The 16,217-nt window shown below is 33.4% G+C and overlaps 1 protein-coding gene across 3 annotated transcripts in view; it reads right to left on the reverse strand.

Annotated features, from left to right (window-relative positions):
* Plcb1 (phospholipase C beta 1) overlaps positions 1-16,217 on the reverse strand; it is a 714,003-nt gene that overhangs the window by 181,833 nt on the left and 515,953 nt on the right. For all 3 annotated transcript variants that reach the window (XM_027921686.3, XM_027921696.3, XM_071608751.1), the window contains exon 10: positions 11,987-12,133. In XM_027921686.3, the coding sequence (XP_027777487.3) occupies positions 11,987-12,133 (147 nt within the window). The remainder of the gene's footprint in view (positions 1-11,986; positions 12,134-16,217) is intronic.

Consider the following 16,217-nt stretch of genomic DNA (forward strand, 5'->3'; position numbering starts at 1 on the left):
ACAGGTCTTTGGACCTTAAATGTACCAAATATTTAATCTTTAAATAAATCTTCATTATTTTACTTAAAATATAAAACAGCACAAAGTAGTTCAATTGCCCAAATTTCTAAAGCTGGAAAATAAAAAGATGCAGAATTCTGTTCATGGAACAGAAGACACTGCTCCCTTAGTTGATCTATAGACTCACTTCTTATCAAAATCCCACCTGCATTTTCTTTTCTCTTCTTTTCGTGCATGTCAGGGATTGAACCCAGGGCTATCCACATGCTACCAGTGAGCTATATCCCTAGTCTCCTACTCTGCTTTTTATCTTTTTTTTTTTTTTCAGAAGTTGACAAGCTGATTCAAAACTTCATGTTAATCAAATAATTTTGAAAATTTTTAACAAAGTTAGAATCATACTTCTCAACTTAAAAATTGACTACAAACCTGTAGAAAGCAACTGTCCTGTCATAAGTATAGATATAATGGAATAGAATTGAGAGTCCTGCAGAGTGCAATGGTGCAGGCCTGAAATCTCAGTGCCTTGGGAGGCTGAGGCAGGAGATCTTGAGTTCAAAGCCAGCCTCAGCAACAGCAAGGTCCTATGCAACTCAGTGAGACCCTGTCTCTAAATAAAATACAAAATAGGGATGAGGATGTGGCTCAGTGGTCGAGTTCCCTGGTATCAAAAAGAAAAATTGGGAGTCCTAAACAAACCTCCATTATATGGTCACCTGGCTTTCAAAAGAATTGATAGACAACTGAAAGCAGAAAAGAATAGTCTTTTCAATGATTGGCCTGGGCAGGATAACTGGACAGCCATATGTAAAGAATGAAGCTGGATCTCTACTATAAACAACAAATCAAATGGATCAAATTCCAAAAATGTGAGAGTTAAAAACCATAAAACTCCTAGGTGGAGGTGAATCCACAGAATTGGATGCAGCAGGGATTTTGTAGATATGACAACAATAGCACAAAGGAACAAAAGGAAAAATAGCTAAATTTCATCAGAGTTAAGAGGTTCTGTGAACACAACTGAAATACCCATGTGAAGTTATGAGAATTGTAACAATCAAGGCACCTGAGGTCTATGGGCTGGAATACAGAGGGCAGAAAAACAAACTTCTTCTTTTTCACTTAAGAAATCAAAGGTTTCCATGCAATATCCCTTCTCTCTCCCTTTCCCTCCCACCTCTCGTCCCTGTTTAATGTTAATCTTCTTCTCATGCTCTTCCTCATGGTTATACAAAATTACATACAAGAGGAAGTGAGGGGAAAGGGAAAAAAAAACAAGGGGGAGAAATGAATTACAGTAGATGGGGTAGAGAGAGAAGATGGGAGGGGAGGGGAGGGGAGGGGGGATAGTAGAGGATAGGAAAGGCAGCAGAATACAACAGACACTAGTATGGCAGTATGTAAAACAGTGGATGTGTAACCGATGTGATTCTGCAATCTGTATACGGGGTAAAAATGGGAGTTCATAACCCACTTGAATCAAAGTGTGAAATATGATATGTCAAGAACTATGTAATGTTTTGAACAGCCAACAATAAAAATTAAAAAAAAAAAACATTTTAACAAGGGGAAAAATCATTTTCTTGTTAAATTTTATTTAACCTGAACATTTCATTAACAAAACTATGATATGTCTTAAACCTCCTAAATGATTGAAAATTTACCCTGATTTGTAAAACTTTCCCAAGTCTGTTGATATTAAAGGAAAAAGCAAGCGCAAAAAAACAAAAAACAAACAACAACAAAAAGAAATCAAAGGTTTCTTCCAAAGATGGAATGTTCTCTCTGATAAGTGGATGCTAATCCATAATTGGGGTGGGGCATGGGAAAAATGGAAGAACTGTGATTGGGCAAAGGGGAGGGGAAGGGACAGGAGGGGGCATGGGGGCAGGAAAGATGGGGAATGAGATGGACATCATTACCCTAGATACCTGTATAATTGCACATATGGTGCGCCGCTATATGGGATACAACCAGGGAAATGAAAAGTTGTGCTGCAATTTTGTACAATGAATCAAAATGCATTCTGCTGTCATATATACATAATTAGAATAAATAAATCAAATTTTTAAAAAAGAAATGAACAGTTTTCTTAATGCCACTATAAATTGTTTTTAAAAGATTAATAATAAATAACTTTTGAGGCAACACATTACCAAACAAATTGAAGTCTTTGGTTTTCCCTATTAAAGTGTTTGTTTTTTTAATTCATACTCTATAAGATTCCTTCATATCTCTTTTTTTATTAGCCAGTTGACTCATGACATGTTGATAAAAACTGTCAAAATGACTTTGAAATGGACAATATTGGCTCTGTGGAGACTCATAAGAGAAAAAAAATAAGATTAAGTCTACTGGTTAATTTTGGTTTTATATGCATGTCTCAACACTCAACTATCAGCATAACAAAAGGATGACATTCTTGAGTTCTATAGAGCCCTGGTAAATGAGCTGAAGACTGATGAAGTAGGTTTCAGAATCACTTCTAAGAAAAAACAATTAGGGCATTTTAAATGTGTATTTGCAAAACAGAAATGCTGACAAAACAACCTAGAAAGTTCCCCAATGCTAGATAATCCATTTGCTATTTACAATTGTCTTGAAGTTTATTGTCATTGCAAAAATGTACAGATGTCTTTTCTGCATCAAGGGGCAAGGGAACAGTGGAACCAAAAGGGAAAAGATTATGTTATTTCTAAACTTCAGGGAGGGCTGTCCTAACAAAAGAAAGTGAAGAAGTTAAATAATTACCAAGTTAACACTTTAAAAATGTTTGTGCCTGCAAAAAACTGCACTGGTATTAAAAAATAGAGCAGATGTTTTTTGAATGTATGCTGTCCAGAAAAAGGTTATTACTAACCTTGTAATCCAATACTGCTACACATTGTGCAGTTTCTGAGTCTATTTTATTTAGCCTTCATTGAATGGTAGGGAAGTTGTCATGGATTTGGAAGCTAAATTACAGTAAATGGTATATCAAAGTAGATAAAGACCTAAATAATACTAGAATGTTCTGTCAAGAGTTTCTGGAAACAATTATTTGGGTTTGCTTGCAAATTTCTTTCTTTTTTGGTTTTGTCATTTAAACAATAATCAGAAGAAATTTGATATACACTTTGATGGCCGAACAGTCAATATTTTGAAAGGCATGGTAAAGTGTGGGGTTGGGTTTGTGAGATGCAAAAAACATCTAAAAAACCTAGTACATGTGTGTGTGCGTGTGTGTGTGTGTGTGTGCGTGTGTGTGTGTATGTGTGTGTTGTCCAACATCTAAAACTAACAGAATCCCTCAAAGATAAACTTGTTGACCATTCTTTTTTTTTTTTTTTAAACTACTCTTAAATTTCTGTTTGTGTGCATATTTGATCATTGCTTCTTTGTAGGCAAAATTTTCAGAAATTGAATTACTCTTTCAATATTTTTCTGCCTCTTAAGGACTTTGAACATACATTGCCAAGCAATTCTCTAGGATTGATCTTGATTATTGGGATTTTTAGTCCTTATGTTCTCTTCACTGGCCCAAAATTAATTCAGTTAGTTAGGTAATCCTTTTGATCATTCTTAAAATTAATAATTTTTATTAGGAATGGAAGTCTACAAAAGAAAGCCTATTTTAGGAAGACCCATATTTACCCAGAATCTTCCTATTCCTTGAAATGTACATAAAGTTCCCTGTATGTTTAACTTCATTAAGGAGATTTTTTTAATATAAGTGCTAACAATCTCCATTATTTCTTTTCTGCCTAAAGACTCAAAATTGGCTTTATTTTTCTTTCCTAAAATTCTTAGTTTCTCTTTATTACATCCCAACCCACTGACTATATTTCCATTTGACTCGATTCAATAAATGTATCTTCTGGGGCCAGGGATTGCCAAGAGGTTGGGACTGTGATGTGTCATGAGTCATTCAATCCTTGGTATTTCTGAAACTTGCATTTGACATCATCTCTGCCTGGCTGTGAACACCCTCTGGAATACATTCCAAATCCATGATTGAACTTGGAGCTGAAGCTCCATCTCAGATTAATTCCTATTACTGCCTCCAGTCACAGCTCTGTGACTTCTCACTTGACTGCACTCATTTTTGGTAGCTGGTTACATTCACTAGAGCTTTGTCTCAGATTACCAGAGGCATCCAGTGAGAGAAAAGACCAGGAAATTGGAAATAACAATTTCTGTATTAACAAAGCCTTCTGAGAAATTTCTTATCTTGCAAAGGCTAATGAATAATTGCCTACATTCATGTTTATCAACAGTTGCTGTCTTCTTTTCAACCTCCAGGGTAAGAAAGTTGAGAATGTGACATATTTGTTCACTCAGTGGCCTTTTTCAATATACATTGTCTCCTTCAATAATGGGAGATGGGGACTATTTCTCCTTGCTTTCCATTCTGTGACAATCATATAATCTCACAGCTACACCTATGGAAGCAGTTCAAAATATGAGAGTGTGTTGTTTCTCTTGACCAATCCTAAAGGCATCATTTTGATCTAGACTCTCCCTTCCATAGTATCTGCCCCAGAGAACACGTGAAAATTTCTTGAACATAGATCCAACTGTTAGGTGATGCCTTAGTTGAGAAAGTGGGGAACGGTCTAAATCCATTCCCACTCTTGGGAAAACAATGTTAAGCATATATCTTACTGATCACGGTATGGTCCCCATACAAATATATATATCCCCAAACATATTTTCTGTGGGAGGCAAAATACAGGTTTCTGGGATATAAAAATGACATGAAAAAATAAAAATGACATGAGACATCGTCCTTACCTCAGCATCTAGGAAGGGAGGCAAGTAAAAATAAAACAGCAGGTTTTTATTTAGCAATTCAAACTCTCATCCTGATTGTACACTTCTGGTCATCCTTTCTTTCTCTTATTTCTTTTTCCTTTTTTACTAATAGATTATCCTATTTAGAATCTGATAAATCCTAAATTTATCTCTCCCATTCATGGAGTAAATCAAGAATCTTCTGAGGCGGTTATGGAACTTCCATGGCTCATGGTAGTGACTAAAGTGGTTTTTGCTCTGTGGTATAATTCTGGAGAATATATAATAGGGCATCAAGGAAAGAATACCAGGTGGGGGTGCAGGAGAGGTGTTTAAGAACCTCCAGGGATACTTTTCTTAATCTTAGGGACACAAGATTGGGACTTTCCTTATGCCACATGTGGATCTTTGTTCGTAGGAAAGTGACACTTAGGGTATACAGTCATCTTGAAACCAAAAGAGGACAAAGAAGAAAGCACCTTGGTGTTCAATGACGTTAATGAATTCTTGATTTAACCAACCATCAACCACTCCTCCTCTGGAAGTCTTATGGGTGAGGTAATAAATTCCTTAATCTTTAAGTCATTATGTGATAATATCTTATTACTTTCAGCCACAAGGATCCTGGCTGTTCTAATTTATCTTCATTTTATAAATATGGAAACCAAGGCTCAAGGAGGTAAGTACATAATTAAAGATAAATTTAAACTCAGCCTGTTTATTTCCTAAGTTAATTTTCTTTCCATTCTACCACCTAATTTTCTTAGGTCTCTGTATACTTAAATACAAAATAAACGATAAAAGGTTATATATGCTAAGGATAATGAAGGAGAAATATGTAGGAAGAGAATGAGTGACATTCCAAGTATGGGTAGCTAGTGAGTGATTGACAAGGGTACAACTAGGACTGAATCATTGTTAGATATTTTCTGCAACCAAGAACATATAACTGAGGAGCGAAGTTGCATAATTATTTGACATTTAGTCAGATAATTTAATTCATCAGACTATTGAGGATAACTAAAACTTCAAATCAATTTTTTTTTTCTGTAAGCTCAGTAAGGAGGCTAATTTACCCAGAGGTTATACCACTTTGTCTTGCCTTTATATGGAGCCATTGTCTCCTAAAGAGTTTGGAGCATGAAAAGTTTGGTGTATGAAATGATGCTCAGGTGTGGGTTGAAATGATTACATATTGTTCTGTCCTGGGAGGATTCTTTTTTTTCTGGATTCATCAATGTATATTCCTCAAGGAAAAATCATCATTTAAAACATAATCATTTCTGGGTATACTGCCAAGACCATCTAAAACTCTTGAAAATGACCATTGCAATTAAAACCCAACTCCTTCTGTGGACATATTTCTCTCATTGATCTGATTTATTTTTCCTTCTGGGCATCTTGATATTCAACAAGGGGCAATAATGAGCAGAAAAATAGCCATAATAATATGCATTGCTAAATGGATTGGTTTTTCATACTGTACATTTAATTTTTACAGTCCCTTTGAAGTCTCAAAAGAAAACAGCAAGCATATTGAAATGCTTCTCATTTAGATTTAGAGTGAAATTTCTCAGAAATTGTAGTTCTTAAAGTGCTCCAATAAAATAAATAGAAGAGTGGTGACAGGGGATATGCAGGGTTGGTGATCCCCTTAGTCACTGTCAATCTCTGTCTTTTTTCCTATATTTAATCCACACTACAGTAGGTATTAACTTGTGTTTGCACTTGGCATTTCATAGCTTATTTGAATAGGAAACCTTTCCTTTTTTTTTTTCCTAGGGAGAGCCTCTTATGTGAAATAGATTTCTATAGATAGAGTTTTCACTTGTTTTAGAAATGTCCATGAAGTATAAAATTGTACTTATTTCCTTGATAATGATTTTAAAACTCAACTAAATTCTATTGGGATTCTATTGGTTATAACTTTTAGCATTATTAGTTGGGTCTGGAGAGTTTTTTAATTTTTATAGCAGAGATGTCCAAATTTATCCAAAAGCCTCTGAGAAACAAATTTCTATATTAGTTTTATCTGTAATTAAAACAATGATTCTATGAAGTAAAAGCAAATTTTGGTCCATAAGAAAAAAGAGGACTTCAGGCAAAACCTTAAGAGTCTGTATTAACATTTTAAAAAATTTTTTTATTCTAATTTGTTTTATATGACAGCAGAACATGTTACAATTCGTATTACACAGATAGAGCACAATTTTTCATATCCCTGGTTGTATACAAAGTACATTCACACCGTTCTTGTCTTCATTCATGTACTTAGGGTAATGATGTCCATCTCATTCCACAATCTTTTTTACCCTCATGCCCTCTCCCTTCCCCTCCCACCTCTTTGCCCTATCTGGAGTTTGTCTAATCCTCCCATGCTCCTCCTCCCAACCCTATTATGAATCAGCCTCCTTATATCAGAGAAAATATTTGGCATTTGTTTTTTGGGATTGGCTAACTTCACTTAGCATTATATTCTCTAACTCAATCCATTTACCTGCAAATTCCATGATTTTATTCTCTTTTATTGCTGAGTAATATTCCATTGTGTATATATATCACATTTTTTTTTATCCATTCATATACTGAAGGGCATCTAGGCTAGTTCCACAGTTTAGCTATTGTGAATTGTGCTGCTATAAACATTGATGTGACTGTGTCCTTGTAGTATGCTGTTGTTAAGTCCTTTGGGTATAGATGGAGGAGTGGAATAGCTGGGTCAAAAGGTGGTTCCATTCCCAGTTTTCCAAGGAATCTCCATACTGCTTTCTATATTGAAATGCCCATATTAACATTTTTAATGGGTTTTTTCTATTTATATGAAATTCTCTCTAATTCCCCCGCAGAAAAACAAAAGCCTGGCTTCTACTGGAACAAGGTAATATTGTGAGAATTTATTTCATTCTATGCAAATCTATCTAATGAAAACCTTGGTATAATAATACATAGTTCAGAAAAGGGAGAAAGATAAGCAACTACAACAAGTTCATTTAAGATCAGTATTGAATTTAAGTGAGCTCACATAGTTTTACAAATTGAATATTTGAAAATATGTACATTTTAATACTACTAGAAATTAAATAATTAGATGGAGAATTCATCAGCAATCATATACAGAATGAATGAATCAGATACAGAAATTTGGAAACAACTACTTGAGTTCTTTCTTTAAAACCTAACCTGAATCCTTCATTTTCCTAATAGTGGAAAACTCTATCTTCTGAGCATTGTCATCCATAATATTCTAATACCCTCAGATTTAAAATAACCCAATACAATGAAGTTAAATTCTCCATCACTTCTGTGGTTCTGAAGTCACACAAAAATGGGGCATATTAGTGACTGTTATAAAATTAATTTGAAAATGCTTGGTGAAATGCAGTTTGAAAATAAAAACTAAATGGGAAATTTGAATTATATTCCATAATTTATTGTTTGCATTAATAATGAATAATTTTCTTAGAACTATTATTATATCATAAATAAAGCAAATGAGTAACTGTATAATTTGTTAGGTATCAAGATTGCAAAAGAAAATGCAAGAATTGAAGTTGGAAGATAGAAGTGAAACTATTTTTCTGAACCATGCCCTAAAAAGCAAAAACAAAATAACAACAATCCAAATTCCTTGGATTGTTCACAGAAATAATCTGGAAATAATCTTTCATAGTGCAGGGTCAAAAGTGCTGTCACTTATACTATTTTTGCTCTCCCCCACAAGGATCCAGAATACACTGGAGAAACATGATTCCATGTCTGGAGCAGACAGGAGGAAGGTGACTCTGAAAACATTTATGGGCCAGGAAGCAAGAGAATTTTCAAAGACCCATGGGTCATACTGAGAGGCAAAAAAGGGTTCCCAGTGGCCAAAGCTGAGATAATTTGAGCTTCAAAGAATAGTGGCTGTGATGGAATGCACATAAACAAAATCTGAAAACCCTAAATCCATAATGATGTTCAAGAGGATAGTTTAATATATTCCAAAAGCAGTTGAAAACAATGGAATATATATCCAATCAGTATTGTTGTTCAATTGTTTTGATATTCCTGACTCATCTATTATATGATACAGAAAGTAATGAATATAAATATATCAATTTAGTTGCATGGCATCAATTCCCAGGCATTTTGGGCTTAAAAGGACTTTTAAAAAATTACTCAGCATTGTGAGTTTTGGGCAAACAAAATCTCATATCCAAAGTTCAGCTGGATAAATATTTAAGTGTTTTTTGAGTCTTGTAGTAAGTATATGATAAATGCAAGATTTTATTATATGCTGAAGTTTTTAAAATCATACTTTGGATTCTCTCAAGTCAAAGATAAAGCTTCTTAACTTGACATTTCACAGACCTCCATGAACTTGGATGAGAAAAAAAAAAGGTTACATTTTTAATTATAACATCTCCACAAAATTTAAATTCTCTTCAATTATGAATGTAGGTGACAAGTCACAGTAGTTTTAGCAGGATATGTGACTGTTTTACCAGTATAAATCACAGATATTTTCCTATGGTATCCAATTGCGGCAAGTTATGACAAAATATTGCTTATATTCATTTAAAATAGTTAATTAAAAAGATACATATTATTTTATCACAAAATTGTTTTTTAATATTTATTAAAAATATTTTAGTGAAATTTATTTACTCTTTAATCCCAGGTACTTTATTTTATGTTTTTAACATTCTGAGAAGTGTCTATAAGCTTCAATAGGCTGCCAAATAGGTCAGTGGCACCAAATAAGATTAAGAACCCTTAAGAAGGAAAAATAAAATCCCTCATAAAGGCTTATGAGCTTGGATGTGAATGGAGCCGCAGTTTTTGTAGCAGGCCTAAAGAACTGAATCCAAAGGGTGTTTAAGTGGACATTACTCTCCTGAAATTATGGAACCTGTTGTAGTTTTAAGCAGCACTGAAAATTCTTTGTCACTTTCCCATTGAGAGCTGTGGTTTATGTACCCTTTGAATCTAAGTGGGATTGTGACTCTAGACAAATACAGAAAGGAGTGACATTATAGTGCTTCAGGAGTTAAGTGCAAAGGCAGTTAAGCTTCCTTGTTACCTGAGATACTTGTTCTTGCATCTCTGAGTTGCCATCCATGTAAGAAGCCTACCTACCCTTGGGTTGCCATGCTCTAAAGAAGCCCAAGCTACATGGTGAGGCCTCTTGTAGGAAATTGGGTTTCTAGTCCTAACTGAGCCTAGTTGTTGGGTCATTCTAGCTGTGGGGCCAGATATGATGGAGAAGACTCCAGATGATTCCAGCAGCAGGCTCTTTAATTGAGTCACCCCTTCTTCTCCCAGTCACTTCTGAGGTAAAAACTAGGACACAATGGATCAGAGACATACAGTCTCCTGTATTCTATTCACTATCTGAATTCCTGATTCACAGAATATGGATCAAAGTAAAATATTGCTTGTTTTATGATACTAAACTTTGGACACCCTTTGGAGTGATTTGTTATACAGCAATAAGTAACCAGAATAGAGTTTAGGAGGAGCCAAACATGAATTTAGTTTTGTGGCAGAGCTTTTCTAGAGAATGTCAGTTGAAACAAAATTGGGTGTAAGTAGTCTGAAAGCCTTTCAGTTCTCATGAAAAATATGTACGTTGCAGTTCAAATGTCTAGTTTAGTTCAAATGTCTACAGAACTCAGACCATATGATTCTTACTAGATGGTCTCAAATTATGGGCAATCACTCTGAGATAGCCCATTCTGGCTGTGGAGAGGCAACATTGCTTTCTAAGAATAATTTCTAAGTTCTTTTTCACCCATTATGGGATATTGGGCCAATGCTAGATTTGATACCAACAAAGTGTGCATTTGAAGGCAGAAGGAATAAATCTTTTAAAGAATTTTTTTTTAAAAAGAACTGTTCAGTTGTCAGATTGCTAAACCCTGTGGAATTTTCATGGATACCCTTACGGCTATTCAGTGCCTGGGTCTCTCTTGTCTTTATAGGCATTTTCACTGGTGGTCTACCCTGCAGTACAAACCATACACCCCTGGACAATGAGCCAAGAACACATCAAAACCACCCCCATGGCAAGGAGAGCATTTACAAAACACAAATAGCAAATGAGACCCAGACTTCAGTTCTGTTGTGTTAGATCTGGCTATCTTATATATGTGAGGATGGTTTGAAGCAAGAATGTGATGTGGTTTTAGAAAGGTGTTTTTATTTTTCTCCCAGCTTCAGGTTTTCTAGAAAGACTTTTTAAGGATTGCCACTAGAGATCTGCTATACAGAAAGTATTTTAGAAGAAATGCATTTTGATTATTCTTTGCTAATTAAAATCTATATTAAATTGTTAATTCTAAACTATGATAAGACAACATATATGTGTATGTTTGTTTAAATTATGTGTATATAAGTATGTAAAATATATTTTAGTATTTTTCTATTTAATCCATTTTTTACCATTGTCCCAGGTGTGGAATAGCTATAAAAATTTTAACATAGTATATAATATAATGATATAATACATAATAAGGGAATATAATTATGTTGTAATATAATAGCTATAATAATATTAATATTAACTAATATTAGCATAGTTAGATGTATGTAAGTTCTGTATCATGATTTCCAACCTATTTTAATGTACCTGTGTTGATTTTATTTAAATATTCACAGAATTAAAAGTTTGGGATTGAATGGGTTAATGATTTCCCAAAACCATGATAGAATTCAATTTATGATCAATAAAGGAAACATGTAATTGTTTTTTCCTGCTTTATTATAATTTTTACTATAAGGAATAAATTATTATTCACAGATCAATTTGTTTTTGTTTAACACCCTGTTTCACCTTGAACAAAATCAATTTGCCTTCAATAGAAGTTATTAAGAGTCATGGAACTCTTCTGTAGATGAACACAGCCCACAGAGGTAGGTGGGATTGTAAGTGGCTTTGAACATAAGATTTGATTCCATTATACAAAATTCCATTGGTCTGAAGTTAAAAGGTATGGGTACATTTAAAAGACTTCAAAACTTAGGCCTGGAGAAATGGTGATATTGCTTCACAAACAGGGATATGGCTGCTTATTAAGGGTGGAGACTTTGGTGGTGGAACCCCAGAGTTCCCAGAGGTATTTCTGAGGAAGCAGAAGAAAATTCTCCTATACTTTGAAACAAGAGAAACTCGAGATTACTGAAATTTGGTGAGACTGCCCATAGTAACAGTCAAAAAATGGCCAATTCATACCTGTGAGGTAGGTGTTGTGCGAGGAATTAATGAAATAGTGAGACAGGGGCTGAGACATGTCTTCATTCAAATCCAGTTTCTCAGGTGAAACGACTCCATTTTCTTCTCCACTCAGATAGCGCATAAATCCATCCACTGATATCTGTCCTGGAGGAAAGGAGATGGAAGGAGATGTGAATGCATTGTTTTCAAGGGTTTCTGGTATCATGTTATTCTCATTACTCACCACCCCAGAAAATTCTGGAGGCATCCAGGGTAGAAGGCAGCAGCCACAGTTTCATATAAGAATAGGCATTACCTTAATGAATAAGACACCAAAATGTTATTAGGGCTTGTCTCTGAGTGATAGCATTTTTGGTGATTTTTCAAAATTCTGTATTTTGAATTCATTACTTTTATAAAAAGAGCTATGCACAAGGGATTTTATTATTTAAAATGAAGTTAAAGTGTTTTCAGATAATCTTTTTCTCTGAAATAGAAAATAAAAATGACCACAAATTAAGTTTTTCCTCAGAATAAAAAATCAAACTCTCATAAAAGGGGAGGCCTTTACATTTTATATTTTGAATAATTTTACTTCAAATGGAGAAAATAATGACTTATACTTTAACTCAGATTTAGATATTTTTCTTTCATTGTAACTTTTTGGAGGTGACTATTCCTAAATATTGAGGTAATGCTTTTATTTCAGCTTTTAAAATGCTTTTACTGAGATGTAACTGACAGATAAAAAATTGTACATAGTTAAGGTGTGCAATGTGATGTTGTGAAACACCTGAGACAGTTCTTTCTCATGGAGATTTTTTTTTTTTTTTGCTATCCACATCTTTCTATTTTCGTTTTTAGTCAAATAAAATGAGATTATTTTTCATATGAAGTGGACAATTAATTTACTAAGTAAAAAAAATTGCATAGAAACCAGGTTCTAATATTAACCCTACTAAAAATTAGTCATAAGTTCCGGAGCATGCCACTTAATTTTTATAAATATTGATTACTTCATGTGTATAACATGAGAGTTGAAATGCATACTCTGGAAAATGCTTTCCTCTGTTAAAAATTTATAATTCTATCATGAAAAATTTCAAGTATCATGGAGATTTTTATAGATACAGAGACCCACTTTAACTATTTAGATGTATCACCACAGTTTGTTTTTCAACTTTAGTAGTCAAAGCCTCAGAACACTGGTGTATTTACAGGTAGTAATGATATGAGCACTAACCACTGGACAGTAGCATTTCTTTTTTAATTGTTGGAAAAAGTTTTGTGTTAATTTAAAAGCTCATTGAAGAAAAACTAGACAATGCAATAAGCAGAGAGGAAACTTAAAACTTTTTGAACATCTCTAACTCCTTCTTCAGAGAAGTAAAAACCTTGGCGAGTATGATCCCCCTCTAAAAAAAGTGTGCATATAATTCTTCTATGAAGATGAAGTCATATTTACACTCATATAATTTGTCAGTGTTTGCAGGGAATCCCAGGGGTTCTCTACCACTGAGTTACATTCTTAGCACTTACTTAATTATTAAGCTGGCCTCCAACTTGTAATCCTCCTGCCTCTGCCTTCCTGATCTATGGGATTATAGGTGTATGCAATTTACACACACATGCCCAATTTACACACATCTATAACATATATAATTAGTATATGATATATAATGACTTTATTATATATTATATTTTGACATAATTTATAATATATGCTATATAGTATATAATATTGCATATGTTATATATAGCATGTAGTATTATATGCTATTATATTATTATATAATATCTGTATATAATTATGATTATATATTATATGATGTTAATATATTAGTATACACTTATGCATTATTGTATAATATTAATATATAATAGATACTTTATACATTTATGTACATATATAATTAAGCACCCTTATTTTCTTAAGTGACCCATAAAGAATATTTTCTTGTGAAAATAAATTCCATACAGATAAAATATCTAAAATGTACAATATGCAATTATATTTTATAAAGTATAAAACATAAAAATATGTATATTATATATATGAATACAAATAAATATTTATATATAATTATTTATAAATGTATATATTTATAAAATATAAAATTATGAGAAGACTAAACAATAGTCTATTATCATTGATCATTATAGTTGTTTATAATTTTTTCACTAGTATAAATGATATTGCATTAAATTCTTTGATAGTTAAATCTTTTTTTAAAATTTATCTTCATTAGTTTTACATGACAGTAGAATGAACTTATATACTTTGATGTATCATACATAGATGGACTATAATTTCTCATTTTTATGAGTATACATATTGTAGAATCACATTGGTCATACAGTCACATACATACATACAGTAATAATGTCTGTTTCATTCTACTATCTTTCTTATCCCCACATCCCCTACCTTCCCCTCCTTTCACTTCTCTCTACCTAATCTAAGGTAATGCTATTTTTTTTTGCATTACAATTCTTAATCCACATATATACCACAAGTTTTGCATTTCTGTTTGTATTTAAAGTATGTTGATACCCTATTCAAGTCTTCATACATGTGCTTTGTATAATGATGTCCATCACATTCCACCATCCTGGCTAATCCTCTGCCCCCTCCCTTTCCTTCCTACCAGTCTTCCCTATCTAGAATTCATCTCTTCATCCGATGCTCTCCCTCCCTACCCCACTATGAGTCAGCCTCCTTATATCAGAGAAAACATTCTGTATTTGTTTTTTTGGGATTGGCTGACTTCACTTAGCATTGTCTTCTCCAATGCCATCCATTTACCTGAAAATGTCATGGTATTGTTCTTTTTTAATCCTGAGTAAAATTCCATTGTGTATATATGCCACATTTTTTAATCCATTCATCCACTGAAGGACATCTAGGTTGGCTCCACAGTTTAAATATTGTGAATTGTGCTGCTATTAACATCCATGTGACTGTATCCCTGTAGTATGCTATTTTTAAGTCCTTTGAGTATAGACTGAGGACAGGGATAGCTGGGTCAAATGGTTATTCCATTCCCAGATTTCCAAGGAATCTCCATATTGCTTTTCACATTGGCTGCACCAATTTGCAGTACCACCAGCAATGTATGAGTGTGCCTTTTTCCCCACATCCTCACCAATGATAGTTAAATTTTAAACCTAACTTTATTTCTGTAGGATGAATTCCTGAAAATGGAATTGCTTATTCAGTGATTAAGCATGTTTTAAGGCTTTTAATACAGATAAAAAAATTCTTTCTGTTAAATTTCTGAAAGTTGAATCTTTTATCAATTACACATCAAGGAGTGTGCTATCTATAAATGGCAGGGCTAATGCAATTTACCATATGGCAAATTTATTGGTATAGTAAAATTTTATTCATGTCTAATAAATTTTTCAAGGTGACTGATGGTTACTTTTTCCATATTCTGGAAATGTTAGAGTTACATCACCTTTAATATCACTCAAACATCAGTAAAAAGAGAAGAAAGAAATTTAGGTATTGGCTCTTTTGATGCAAGATGCTACTTAATGAAAGAAATGCCTTTCTAAATAAACTTTAAGTAGGAAAAATTATTTGCACCATGGACTGCTTAGAAATGAACTCAAATGTAAAATTTGATAATTTCAATATTGATAAGAGGAAAAATGCTTTAGAAATGGTTCATTTGCATGTAACCAATTTTTAATAGATGGCATAGTTTATAATTCCAAATAACCATCACTTAACAAATCTATCACCCTGATCGTGCTGCCATTAAAAAGGACACCTGATTACTGTTGTTTATGACTTCTGTTTATCGTGCATTTATGGTGAAATGCAGAAATCTATTTGGACTGATTTTGGTTTTTGGAAACAAACCAAAGTCAACCTAGAGCCAAAGCTATTTCAATCAATGGTTTGAAGTATAAAACTTATTAAGGTAAAATTTTATTAAAAACTCTGTAATTTCTTCATTGTCTTCCTTTTCTTTGTGATAAGTCCAGCTTGTCTGGTACAGCTCAATCTAAAGGCTCCATTCCTCTCTCCTTCCCTCTTTCTTCTTTTCTCTCTCCTTACCTTCTATTCACTTAACAAAGAGTTATTAACACCTGCCAGGTGCTAAATACAAAAAACAACAACAACAACAAACAAACAAACAAACAAAAAAACCAGAGCACATAAAACTCAGTCCCTGCCTTCAAAGAGCTCATAATCTAATAGAAAACAAGACCAGTCACCCCATGAAAACCAATAGTG

This window comes from Marmota flaviventris, chromosome 2 (genome assembly GCF_047511675.1).
Source record: "Marmota flaviventris isolate mMarFla1 chromosome 2, mMarFla1.hap1, whole genome shotgun sequence".
NCBI classification, from domain to species: Eukaryota; Metazoa; Chordata; class Mammalia; order Rodentia; family Sciuridae; genus Marmota; species Marmota flaviventris.